General features: G+C 40.4%; 1 protein-coding gene across 6 annotated transcripts in view; it reads left to right on the top strand.

Moving 5' to 3' along the window:
* The window catches only part of atp11a (ATPase phospholipid transporting 11A), a 110617-nt gene extending 96700 nt beyond the window's left edge, over nucleotides 1-13917 (top strand). For 2 of the 6 annotated variants that reach the window (XM_072656758.1, XM_072656761.1), the window contains 2 exons: nucleotides 2409-2498; nucleotides 6900-7015. In XM_072656758.1, coding sequence (XP_072512859.1) covers nucleotides 2409-2486 — 78 coding nt within the window. In that variant the 3' untranslated portion in view covers nucleotides 2487-2498; nucleotides 6900-7015. Of the gene's footprint in view, nucleotides 1-2408; nucleotides 2499-6899 lie in introns of all 6 variants that reach the window. The other 4 variants (XM_072656754.1, XM_072656755.1, XM_072656757.1 and 1 more) reach the window with 3 other exon arrangements.
* Nucleotides 13918-14312: the final 395 nt, after the last annotated feature.

The raw sequence follows: 14312 nt of genomic DNA on the forward strand, positions 1-14312 counted from the left end.
GAAGGAGGAGAGTGCTAAGTGCTAGTCCTGTTACATTAGCCATTGACTAGCATCATGATGAGTGACTGTTAGAGTGGGAAAACAATCCCACCCACCCAGAGAGAGCAAGGCCAATTATACTCTGGTATCCCTGGTGTTAAACATAACGGTGTTATGTTTTAACATTAACACTGGCCCAGGATCACTGTGACATCATCTGCACCTTCCTATGACCGAGTTTCTCTTCAGCATCATAAGAACTGTAACCTTTACAGTGCACTGGATAACCATGTGCATTTTCACATTTTAAACTGGAATCTGTCAATTTATGGTCTTTATTTTTCATGCACAACAATATCCAGACTGACCACATTTTAGGTTCACAAAGTGATTATTAATAAGATCATATTTTTTGACCATGCTTATTGCCTGGTTTTAGATTTACCTTTGCTATGGATCAGTCCCAGTCACACAGAATGTAAGTGGGGTTTCTGTGTGCACGTTACGAGTGCCCTCAGCTGTGTTCCTGTTCCCCTCTTCTTATTTTCCGATCTGTTAATGATGATTATAATATTATATGTTTATAATCATGATAACTGGTAATAAAGTCTAATAATTACAGAAATGTCATGCAAACCCAATTCACAAGAAACTGTATTTCACAAGAGAAAAATCCTAAAGCTTGTTTAAAAACCTGCTTGTGAGTTTTCTAACATGACAGACTGATGCTTGTGTATGAGCTGGGGTTTTCATTTACCTCTCCCTAGTCTTGCCCTTTGCAGTTGTCCAGAGGTTTAGCTTTATCTAATTCAATAATGTAATTATAGTGGTTGTTTGGCAAAAATTACATTTACACAATTATTTTTAGACGCCTAATGCAGTCACATAAGTCAAAACATGCTTGGTGTCTGAAGGTTCTTTGGTTTTGCTCTGGATCTAAAGGCTACCCTAGTTAAGACGTAATGCAAGCATTAAGAAAACTGCATACCTAGATCACCACACACTCGCCTCAAACCTTGTGCACTCTTAAGAATGAAGGTGCCAGCAGTGATGCCACAGAGAAAAAACACTTTTGGTACCATAACAACTTGGTCGACTTGATGTGAAGGTTCTTTACACTCGCACAGAAGTGGTTCTCCTATGGCTTTACAAAATCATTAAAACCAACTTTATTTTTAAGATGATTACTTCTATAAACGTCAAAATATTATGACTACCTGTTAGGTGATGGAATGTGTTCATTATGGAGATTAACTCGTCAATAGTGGGCTCTCACTACGACGACTCTAGAAGGGTGGTAGTACTTCGTAAACCGCTAACTTTGTGGAATGTTCTGGAGCCACCATAGTGAGTGCTTCCCAATGGCATACCAGTGATGCCCCGTGGGTCATGATGCCAGAGGGGAATTACGACTCTGGCAAGTGGTACAGAGCACAGAACAACTGACTCACCACTGTGGATCAGTTAACCTCTATAATGAACACCTTCACCGTCATCTGATACAGTCCATGCCACGTCTCGCCGGTGTCGTCCGAGCCTAGGGTGGTTATTCCCACCATTAGGTAGGTGGTCATAATATTCCGATATGACTGTGTACAACATATGGATAGACTAAATGCAGTGAAAAGCATGATTGACATGCCGTTTACACAGTACTGATTGGTGGTGTAGAAGTTTCCATTACTTCTTAGCTACATTTGCCTCACAGCTCCAAACACCAACCTTCAAACACCAAACATGTCTGTTGTGTAAATATGATTTTTCATCAACGATCCCCTGATACTTTTTGCTACATTAAAAGTGTATATTTGGCCCAAACTGAAAATGCTCATAGCTGCCAATTATGATTTCGTCACACACAAATCAACAACAAAAAGGGCACATTTTACAAGAGAAGGATAAACCCTTCTTAACTCTTAATGGAATTCAATAAGTACAAATATTTCATTCCATTGGAGCATTTCTTTTGATCCATTCCTAATGAAATTGGGTCACGATGTAAAGAACAACTGCCAGATTCACATTATGTCAAAAAGTGAAAACCTTTAATAATGGAGGTACAAGGTTTTTGTGCGGCAACACCGATTTGCATCTTATAATAAGTGGTTATGAGCAACATCAGTGAACTAATCTTGTGATAAAGATTATCGTTTCATAAACTAACATGAATAGAGAAAGGTTTGTGTCCGGCTGTACCTGGCTCCAACATAGCTAAGCTAATATATAGCTAATACACAGTGATGCTGCAGCTCTACAGCAGATCTAATGCCTGCATCCTTGTTAACAGTTCTAAACCCTTTTGTCTTTTCCCTCTCCTTTTCTCCTCCTCTTCTCTCTCTCCCTGTGAATTGCGGTCGCAAACTTGAACTTGCCCCTTTCCTGTGTCTTTAACCTCTGACCCCCCCCTTCCGTCGCCGTGGTAATGGCAGACAAAGCGCCAGTGCCTTACCACCGAGCAGTCCACCATCTTTATGCTCTCTCAGACCTCCAGCAGTATCAGTTTCTGAACTGGGCAGGAGGTGATCCTTTCACACTCTCAGCATGCTTGTGTGTTTGTGTGTGTTTATCTAAAACAAGCTGCTTTAGGGAACTCCAAGCTTGGTACTGATCAGTGCTTTAAATCTGAGACCATTGAAAGAATAAGAATTTAAACTGCAGGTTGTCACTGATGCAGACTTCAGTTTTATCATTCTTAGTTTTCTTAAAAGTTACCAAACATTGTAAAGGTCCCATTTACTGCAAAACTCAATTATTAATTGTCATTGTTTTTTTGTTTTTTTATTGAAACTCCTACATACTCCTCATCACAATTACATATATATATACATATATATATATATATATATATATATATATATATATATATATATATATATATATATATATATATATACACTTTTATAGCAGCCAATCAAAACAGAGATAATTCACATATAACAAAGAGTCAAAGAGAGGTCAGGTAAAAGTGAGCCCTGATTGTTTGTGGTACACAAATGTCATTGGCGGAAAACAACATAAATGCAAGGAAGATTATAGAATACCCTAAGAATAGTACCTAAATACTATGCATGCCAAACATTAAATGGTTTCATAGTCATAGTCATTCTAACTATATATAATAATATAAATATAGATCTAATAATTAAAGTGCACTGTTATATTGTAGATCTCTACCGTCTTTGTGTTGTAAGATTCTTGCTCTACCCAGGGAAGCTGCAAGCATGCACTTTACAGTGTAAACATTGTACTACAGTATATTACTGTAAATTTCATTGCTTAAGTAAATAGTTTCAGTGTCACCAAGCACATTAATAATTAATCATAATTTCTCAAATGTAATAACAGCACTACTTGTCACCGGGAATGATCGGGCTTTCCGGATTATCGGAAAAGCATTAGTCAGGCTCGTGAGCTTCCTAAGGAGGCAGCTGTCAGCCATGACCGCAATAAGTGCCGGAGTACCCTAGAGTGAAGCTTGTTCCATTTACGCTCGTGTGCCTTTATACAGCATGCGCTGTTACGTGTATGTGTGTGGTCCCATGCATGAATGCGGACATCATGTGCTGGCCATTGATACATGCAATGCAGGCTGGCAATGGAAAGCTGTTCATATACAATGTTCTGTTTACATTCCTTATTTTTGTTTTTTTTTTTCGATTAAAGGGCCCATATCGTAGAAAAGCCAGTTTTGGTTGTGATGTCATTAACACAATAGAGAAATAATAAAGAGTATGGGCCCTTTATTCATTCTAAACAGGAACTCATTATGGTTGCCTTTCACTTGTTTGAGTTGCTTGTTTTCAATCCTAGTGTACTGGAGAAGAATTCCAGGAGTGGAATGGGTTCAGTAGATCATCCCCTCATAACTGCATGCCATCAGTTCCTTTAGACTGAGTTTGTGTGTATGTATGTGTGTGTGACTGTTTACAGAGGATGAAAGCCGATAGGACCTATCTTACACACAGTGAGGACTCACTGTTAGATGGGCCTCAGACCACCACTGAAGCATAACAGCTCCATGGTAAATAGAGTATAAGAAGGGTCTGTAACTAACACAAACTCTCCAGCATCAGACTGACCAAATCTGCAAATAGTAATGTTCTGTGGACTTGCCGGTAGAATACACCACAAAAAATGAGTTTGTCTTGGTATGACGTCACTACAGTTTGGCATCATTAGCCATCCATAACACTTAATTTCAATGCAAAATACTGTCTTATGTTTACACTCTATGTCCACATGTTTGTGGACACCCCTTCCAATAAATGCATTTAGCTACCTTATTGTCACCATGCCTATTACCAGGTGTGGGCTACGGGGGTATAAAGCCTTCCAGCATTGAGCTGTGGTGCCGTGGAGCTGTGTTCTCTGAAATGATGGATGGTGCTCTATCTAATACTTTTGGGATGAGTTTGGGAGTTGGGGATGAGGTGGGGTGGTGATCATCCAACAGCCTGACCTCACTAATGCTCTTGTCATGTGACTGAACATAAGCTATACATCATATGACCTTCTTCATTTACATTAAAGCAACAGTATGCATCAGGTTTCCCGTAAAATAAAAGCATGAAACTCATTCTAAGGTACCGTGACTGTAATAGGGAGAGTCACGTCCCTGTCGTTGCCACTCCAGGTTCAGAATGCTGTTACGTCCGAGCATGATTTATATTTACGACAGTGCTGTTGAAGTGAATTACCCTCCCGAACAGCAAAAAATGCCAATTCTTGCATAACGCTGCTTTAAGTTGTGCTACAAGGCCAGATTTGATACAACTGTTCCAATTCATTCTCTGTTTTAGCATTTTCTGCTGGTATTAGACTAGTAGACTAGACTAGTAACAGCGGTAGACGTCAGGTCGGTGCCATCTGTACTCTAAATGTACTCTGGCTTTTCTTTTTTTCTAATTTACTCTGATAGCTGTTGGTTTGAGTGTCACCCAAATAGCCTTTTTTACAGTTTGAACATTTGTACATAGTTTGTAGAAGGCCATCAGAGTAAAGTGTGGTTCATTTACTGCTGTGATGGCACTCATTCTGAACATCCCTGCAGAGTTTCTAAAAGTGCTGTGAGGTCACGTCAAGACAAACTCAGACTACTGTGGTGTTTCATTGTTGACTTCAGCTGAGAATTGATCAGTCTGATGGTGCTGACAGCGGCAGGCCCCTGGTGCGACGGTGTGGGAGTGTGTTTTGCTGTGAAAGCCGACTGGTTTGGGAGCTTCACTACAACAGGGTGTTTTTGTCATGTCCACAATGGAGCTTAATTGCTCTACTTTTGCTGTGCATGTACACACACACACACACACATATATATGATACACACACTCACATGCATTCACTCACTTTTATTCAATTTTAGAGGATCTTTCTTTGGTTCTTGGTTTGGTAACCTTTCAGTCAAAAAAATAACCTGTACCACTCACTAATTGTTCAGTTCTACAGAGTGCTGATAAGTGCCACCTTTTTAATAAGAATATTCATACAAGCCACAGAACTAGCATTTAATCAAATAGCATTTATTATAGATATCCAATCATATCATTTATACTCCTGTATTTTCCTGCCACTGCCCTCTGAGGCCCTCTGGTGTTCAGATGTGATGCTGCAGAATATTTCTTTTGCAGATATTGTCATATCAGGCTTATTCAGTTTACATCATGGGACTTAGACTGTCACCAATCTCATCTTTGTAAATACACACCCAAAAATGCAAACATGGTGTGACTGAGGGCGTTTTCACACCTGAGCTGGTTTGCTCTGGTCTGAATCAGTTAAAGAGTTTGTAAACTTGAGTGTTTTTCTATTGGTTTGGTTTGTTTTCACAAAGGGGAAAAATCCAAGCTCTCCAAAACATTTCAAAACAAACTATGTGAGAACGTTCTCTCCGTTCACTTATTGATCTGACCTGTCTGGGCTGGTATAGGAACTAAATACAGGAAGAAGCTCCTGTGTTCCTGACTAATGCATATTTCTGTGCAGTTTAACATGGAGCACCGGTGGGGATGTCCTTTATTCATAGCTGTAGTAATTACACCTGGCTATGCAAGCCGTTTAGCTCAAACTTAGTTGGGTCAAATCGAGGTCAGATCAGGTTCTCACCACAAATGAACTGCCCAAGACCGGACCGAGACAGAGATTACTGTATTCACACCTGCCCTAACAAATCGCAACATCTGATTTAACCAGAAGGGTAAATAAAAGAGTACAGGTGTGAATACACAATGCACCCTTACTTTAGTCTATAAAGCCATAGCTACTTTAATTAACCAACAAATATTTACCCTGTACGATATTAGATATTACTCCATGCAGTTCCAGTCTAAAAGTGGAAAATTCAATTTTTTAATCAATTGGAGCAATTTTTGAAGCAAAACAAATACAATGCTCGCATGTATTTACCCAGGTAAGATTGGTGACAGTCTGAGTCGTGTTTATTAGCAACTCCCGCTCTTAACTAAAACAAAAAAAACGGAAACATTAGATATTGAAACTGCCTTGGCTGATCAGTTGCATCTACGGTAGGTGATAAATCATGTCAATTAGATTTTTCACTGAACTGTTCCTTTAAGGCTTCACAACCAGGCTCTATACGTGGCTAAATGTAATCCAACCTATTGGATAAGCAGAACTCTGGCCATTTAAATCCACACTTTCTAGGCCTGAACAATCCTCATTCTCTCACAGAGTGTTCTACAAGTGCATGGTGTGAGTTTTATGTGTCTTGTTCTTTTGCTGCATACACTGTGTTTGGGGCTTTTGGTCATTTTGCCTTGATCGGCTCTTGTGTAACGCTACCGTGGTCGTCAGTTACCTGTGCATGCGCTGTTTATAAACTTAACTCTCAGCTCTCAGAAATATGAATTTCTCACGTCTCTCACTCTCTCCTTCTTTTTACCACCCCCAACTTCCTCTCTCCACAGAATGCAGATAAACTCTACAAGGGTCACCTGTCGGAGTTCACCCCCCTCTCCTCCCTCCACGCTCCACCTGTTCGCGGACGGGGCGGCAACGAGGGCCAGAACCACACCCACCGCAGGTCTGACTCCTCCCCTCCCAAAAAAGTGATGTACACCCATTGGGGGGGTGGGCCCAACTACTGCACTTTCCGCTCCTTCCTTCCGTTCGGGGAAAACCCGAGGCTGTCCGGGGTGGGCTACGCCTACACCGCCCCTGGGCCTGAAACGTCCGTCTGAAAGTAGTGCACTATAGAAAGAGAGAAACTAAACTAGCCTTTGGACTAGCCTTCTGGTCTAGAGGGGCTTACAGTCAAGACAGTCATTTGTTGATGCTGGGATTCCCCTAAAACTTGGCCAATAAGATCGCAGAGCTGATCCTGAATCGTTGCTGCGAAAAAAGAGGGGTGTCGAAGTTGACACTTGAAGCGCCAGCTTGAAGTGCTCACTCTGTACTCCAAGGCAGCGCGTAGCAACAGAGCTGTCTGTTGCTGGGTGCTTTGGAGTGAGGCCAGATTGGCAACTCCGTAGGAGTGTTCAAAGTGCTGTGCTAAGGGGGGCCTTGGGACCCTTTTTCCTTGATTCACCTCTGTAGGGTATGTGTGTGCGTGCGTGTCTCTGACTGTCTCTGTGTGTGTGTGTGTGTGTGTGTGTGTGTGTGCACACGTGTGTGTTACCCTCAACTGGCCCGTTCTCTCATCCCATGTACAAATTACTTGAAACTAATACACTGGTACTGAGCAGCTAGCATAGTTTCCTCTCTCAATGTCAAAACACACTTACCCCATAGTACACACTGTACTCTCTGAATGTGGACAAATGTATGACATTTAAAAAAATGGCCTTGCATGCTCTGAGAACTGATCCTCATATTTTTTTTCCCTTCTGTTCTGTTTTCTCCTCTGTGTTTCTTCTCTCCGTCTTTTCTGCTTCTTTTCTTTGTAGAACAAACTGGTGTTGCCTTTGTGCAAACCTGTTTTTGAGGAACACCCCATAAGGCGTTGTTGTATTTCATTGTAAGTGGCTGCATTCTGGCCAGTGTCGGCCAGCCTCTTCACTAGACTAGAGCTCAGTCTAGATCTTAAGAGTGCGTCGTGGGTGCGTGGGTGTCCTGGAGACACAAAATGCAAAGTGTAACTGGACTGTCACAACATTTTCCTTCCATTCCTTCCAACACCAAATGAAGTAGCCTAGCTGCTACAACAAGACAGAGCGATGTTTAAATGTTGCTGAAAACAGTCGAGAGCATTTCCCAACTCCAGCCTTGCAGCGTAGGTGGACCTCCGAGGCTAAGGTCAGGAAATGCTGGTCTTGGACCACGTGGTTCCAGGTTGTTATGACAGCTAGTTACTCATAGTTAGGTGTAGTTGCTTAGAAATAAGAACACTTTGCCAGTGAACTTTCGGACGTAGAATCAACATTGAAATCACGTACGTGACCATCACCCATCTACGCTTTAGTGCTGATGAAAATGAACATTGAAAAGATGCCTTATTATATTGTACCTGAATCTGTTGGCCTATGTAGCTTTCTTTTGTTCTCCGAACAAAAAAATATTGGGTTAAAATGTTCAAATCTAAAGTTAATCCAAGTGCTTATTATTGGGAAGCCCAAAAACGGAAGACTTTCAACTAGTGTGGAAATTCACACAAATAATTTGTCTTCTGCATTGCAACTTTACAGGAGGAGCAAAAAAACCTTCTTATCTCTTAATGGAAGTCAATGTTAAAATATTCTATTCCAAGTAACTTTGGAGAATTTCTGATGCAATGTAAAGAAGTTTCGAATTAAAGTGGAACTACAAAAATAGAGGGTATGCACGTGACGTCACTGGCGGCAGGAGTCCCTGCAACCACGCCCACTGAGTGGTAAAAGGACTGAGTTGCAGCGTTAGTGTTTAGTGTGAATGGCACTAAAACACGAAGCGAAAAAGAGCTGTTTGTGCGATTGACTGTACAAACAGATTCAGCAGGAATTCGGAGCTCTGAAAACAGGTTTGGGGGGGGGAAGCCCACTGTAGTTGTGAATGTTGCGACGGAATCATATGAAAACATTCCTAAGGTCATTGGCTTGACTTGTGCTCTCAGATATGAGGCTTTATCCTCTGAACAAGCGTGATTTGAGCCTCAGTTATCTGGATCGATGTCCATAGACCATTGGTTTTTTATATGATTTGGATGGTTTGCTGTCGAGTCCAACTGCCTTTCACTTGAGCACAAAATCATATGTTTGATTCCCGGTTCGGACGTTTTCCCTAATAAACGCAGCCATGTTGCAGAATATTTTGCCACTCAGTCCAACTAAGGGGGCGTGACGTCAGTGCCTAGCCTCTATAGAGATGCATGATTTTCTGCATGACTGATGATATGGTATATTATAAACAAAACTGAGATGCAGTATTAAGAAGTAAATCTTCACATTTTTGGTATGCCAACAGAACCTGCCTTGATAGAAACACAAAGGTTTGCATTAGCTGAAATTCAAAAATGAAGAAATAAACTAAAGATGTTTAAGACAAACTCTGAGAGTTTCAAAACATCTATGTAATAAATGGAGCCACTGAAAAGACCTCCAATAAGTCACTGTAAAAATGACTAGCATCACTGGGTCTTGAACTGTCAATTTCTTAAATATAGGATAAATGCATAGACAGTTGTGCCACTCTGGATCACCTTTCCATTCATTTGTGTTGTTGTCCACAAAATATATGTCTTACATTCTGTATGTATATTGATCAGCTTTGTTTTTAACAGATGTATTAAAATGTAACAATGTAAACCTTGCTCCAGAGTAGAGCAACAGCCTAAGCATTCACCCCATAATCAAAAATTGAGAGTCCAGGTAATACCAGACGGGTCAAAACAGTTACATTTAGACTCCATTTCAAGTTTGATTTTCAGCCACTGTAAGGCGTTGACTCAGTGATGCTCATGTACGAGAATTCAGCATTGATTCAGCATCCGAATGTTTACTGGATTTTACCACATCAACCTCTTCCTTTCAAATCTTTTCACTTGAACTTCTCATAAACTCTGGAAAAAAAAAGAGAAGCTAGCTGCTTCACTAGCGGGTTTTGCTAACAGAGCTAACTACTGTATCTACCTTAGCATCCATGTTGTTCTGCCTTAACAATGTTTCCCATGATTCATACTGTAGTTCAGACACCAAAGGTTGTATAATAAGAGAAAAAAACGGCGTAAACTAGTGTCATTTTTGCCTTATATACAGAATGAGGGAGTAGAGGGGAGGGTGTAGGATAGCATTAGGAGATTCCCGCCACACTGCCTTAAGTTCACGTGTTGCACCAGCAGAGGGGTGGAGAGATCTAGCACTGATGGAAAGTACCTTTTTAGGCTGATCTGGCCTGATCTGTTTTCCCAATGGTTAGGGTTTGGATCCATTTAAGAAAATATGCTCATAGATCAGCCTAAAAAGTGGAACTTGCTGGAAAGATGGATAGCGGCAGTTGTGTGGTTCTCATGATGTCTGCTGCTGCTAGTTTAGCAACTCAAGGCTTCTGATTATTGTTTTTTTTGTTTTGTTGAGCACAGCTTATTTTAACTGTACCTGACATGCTTAGCAGCTTGTTTGGTCAGAACCTAATGGTTTATTAGCTTAAGTGTATTGTAAATAGCTGTATTGCACTTTTTATAAATATACTGTAAGCTTCCAATTGTAGGTTGAATATCAGCTTGGAGCCTTGTGTCGCTAAGCTAGCTTCATACTGTCATTATAAACTACCATCAAGTCATGTGTCATTTACTGAGCACGTTTGCTCCGGGCCTCATCTCAAATGGCCACCGTTCACTATGTAGCACTTTCCCTTTAATGGTCAGATTCCCTTCTAGACTGCACCTCATAATGAATGGAAGAGCCATTTAAGATTCACCTCTGCGGGCAAATATGAAAGCATAATTCTCATTGATGATCATAGTTTAATAGATCATAGATCAATAGTAAAAACTGCACTGAATCTGAATTGGGCCGGAAAATAAATTCCAATGTGGTTGTAAATTCAGATCCATATCCAATTCAGATGAAATTAACCTACTTTTTTTTTTTTTTTTTTTTTTAGATTTATCTCCCATCTCGCCAGTTTGTCTTCATGCCTTTTGGTTTCCTCTCATTTTACATTCCTTTTTCTTGTCCTCTTTTGTCCTTGCTTGCTTCCTCAGATGTCTTCTGTTCTCCTGGTTTCATCCCTTCCTTCAATGTCTGTCTTTTACACCACCACATGGCCAGGCATCCATCTCAGAATGTTGAGCTTTTATCTATGGCAGAGACAAAGAGAGGGAGAGAGGGAGGCCGATTGAGGTCGAGAGAGCAGGTGTTGGCTGCTGAGAAGACCAATGTTCCGATTCTTGTTTTCTTCTTCTTCTTACTGTTGTTTTTTATGTCTTAGCTGCTTGTGTGTAGGTGCCTTCTGGTGCTTTCGAGGAAGTACCTGAGTTTATGTACAACCACTTTTAACAAAGGTTAAAATAGGTCAAGTTCATAATGCATGTATATTTTTCTCCAGACGCGTTCAAATATGAGGAATGTCCAACATGAATGCTTCAATTTCTGTCATTTCTGACGCTCAGTGATGGAAGCGGGAGGCAAGGGTGTTTCCTTGGAAAGCTGTACATTTCTTAGTTAACAAAAGCTTAAATGTATGTCGCACCACAATCAAAAACTTCTATTGTCTTATTTCTTACATACATATATCTATTTATCTCTATCTCTAAATATATATATATATATATATATATATATATATATATATATCGATGTGTGTCCTTAATGAGGTTTATGATTACCCAATGAACGAGTGAATGAATGAATGAATGAATGAATGAATGAAATATTGAAAGATCTAACTTGGTAATTGAGTGGCTTTGCTTCTGGTCCAAAGGTGTCTTGCACAACTGTGTCTGAATGTAATCACGGTCAGTCACATTTTCATGGGTCATCACAGTCTTTTGAGTATTTGCATGTTCTGTGTTGCGGTGGTGACCAAGCAGCCGCTGAGCTAAATGAACCGTGTTGGCGTACGTCGCATCATGTTAGCACTGTAATCCACGTTTTTCACCTCAGACTTAATTCTGTTCTGTCGGGAGGCGCTCCGAGTGCTAAACAAACGCATCCGGAGTCAGTGTTACGAGGTAGTAGGCCTTCTGTCTAACCCTACAATGCGCTTTCAAACAACTTAACTAAGCTTGAAACCTGAAACCAAACAAGGGCATATTTCCATGTACTCTGTAGGTCTTGATTTTCATGTAAGGCTCAGCAGTTATTTTTTTGGTTGCTGTTTTACTATTTCACTCAGCTTAGCCTCTTAGCCATGTGGGTCTGTTCTTAATAACCACTGTAAAGATACTGGGTTGCTAAAACCTAAAACAAAAGTGGCACTGGAGGAGGAATAGAGTTTTTTGTTTATTTATTGTCAATGTTAATGAAAATGTTGTTTTTTTCAGGATTTTGAATGTAATAAATGAGCAGCTCCCCCAAAACATGCTAACCTAGCTAGCCACACACAAATGAGCAGTTAGTCCCCCCCAACAACTGCCGCCCTCAAATCAGCCACTTCTGCGCCATTCTGCATTCTCGCTCTGAATGTGCAGGATTACAGCGTTGTTAGCGATGTTTTAACATTGTTTTAGATGTGTTTTTTTCCCAAGAATAAAGTTTAAATGCCTCTCAAAGGCGGGTGATTACTTTTTTTTTGTTTTGTTTTTTTTGGGCACAGAGAGAGAGAAAGAGCGGAAATGCGCACTATGTGGAATACTTGGAAGTGGTGGATATTGGGGATGGCTGTTGTTGGAGGACTAACTGCTACATCATGCTAACTTGCGGCTGTGAGCCTGCACTCGTAGATAGTAGCCACGTTAGCGCGTTTGGTTGAGCTGTTTCTTCAGAAAATCCAAGCCACTCTTTATTGCTTTATGTGAAATTTGAGTGTCATCACTGGAAATATACCGAACAACAACGGCAATGATGTGAATTAGCAAAGCTAATTTGTCTGTGCGGCACTTGAGGAAGGAGCTCGGAGAACAAACATGTCTCCTTCACAAACATGTGGAGCTGTGTTGCTCTTCTTGAAGCGCTCTCTGACGAGCCACTGTACCGCATCACAACTTTGCTCTTCTTCTAACCCAGGAATCAGTCCCTGGACGCTGGGCTATCCTGAATGTAGCCTAGCATGTTCAAGCACTGGCTAACACTGGATACTATCCTAGAACTGTCAGAAATATATATATATATATAGTATGTAGGTATTTTGTATGTCTTACTGGGGGAAAATGTCATTTTGCTACTTTTTGTATTGAGAAGTTGAACAGTACTACTTACTTGACTGGGTTTAGAAGACTGCTTTCAGTTTTTATACCAACCAAAATTAGAGCTATAGCAACTTCAACATAAAAACAATAAAACGGAAGAGGCTGAAAAACCTAGCTTTAACCTCTCACCTGTAAGGTTTTGATTAGAAATGTTGACTGTTGTGCACTGTTTCTACCAGGAGGTATACGTGACACTTGCTCACACTGAACATAGAAAGACACTTTGACGTACATTTGCTGCTGCTCTAAAAAAAAACAAAAAAAGTGTGACCAAATACTCTACTGTTCTACATGTCTACTGTTTCTCATTTAAGGCTTTACTGACTCTAGTGGGGCTAAATCAATGCCAGCCTATTCAGATTAACCGAATGTCTACTTGCTTTTCTTTCTTTGTTTTGTTTTTTTGTTTTTTTTTCTTCTTTTTTTCCAGTTCATCAGCACAATGTGTGATGTGGCTCTTAACTGAATATATACTGTATATTTAAATGTATACTGTACAGCATATGTGTAGTAATATGAATCAATGTACAGTTTGGGGGTCTTTTTGTATACAGTTTTTAACAGATTGGTATCTGTAGATACATGTGGATTTTTGCCAGCTTTTCTGTAGCTATTAACAGCAACAAAAGAGTGCACATTTGCTTGTAATAAACAGACAAACGAAATTGATCCCTGTGCGTCTACTTCTTCCAGTAAACCTAGTTTACTGCCTGTTACAGAAGAAACACATACGTGAAAGTAACAGAACTCTGAACACTTTCATCTCCTTAGATTAAGTAGCACACATGTACTGATAGTAATGAAAAGCTTCACACACTCTTGGTACCCCGCAAAAACAGCTGACCAGCTCATGGTGGTCTAGATGGTTGGCCAGCTTAGCTCTTGATGAGTATAGGGTATAATTGACCATTGATCAACCTGACCAAGCTAGACCACCAGTATGACCAAACTTTTCCAGGCTTATTGACCAGCAAGACCTCTCTGGTCGACCAGCATGAACCAGGTATGACCAGAATTAAATGCAGCATTCACCAATCAACTTCAAAACCTGATGCTGGCC

The sequence above is a fragment of the Salminus brasiliensis genome, chromosome 15 (genome assembly GCF_030463535.1).
Source record: "Salminus brasiliensis chromosome 15, fSalBra1.hap2, whole genome shotgun sequence".
In the NCBI taxonomy this organism is placed as follows: Eukaryota; Metazoa; Chordata; class Actinopteri; order Characiformes; family Bryconidae; genus Salminus; species Salminus brasiliensis.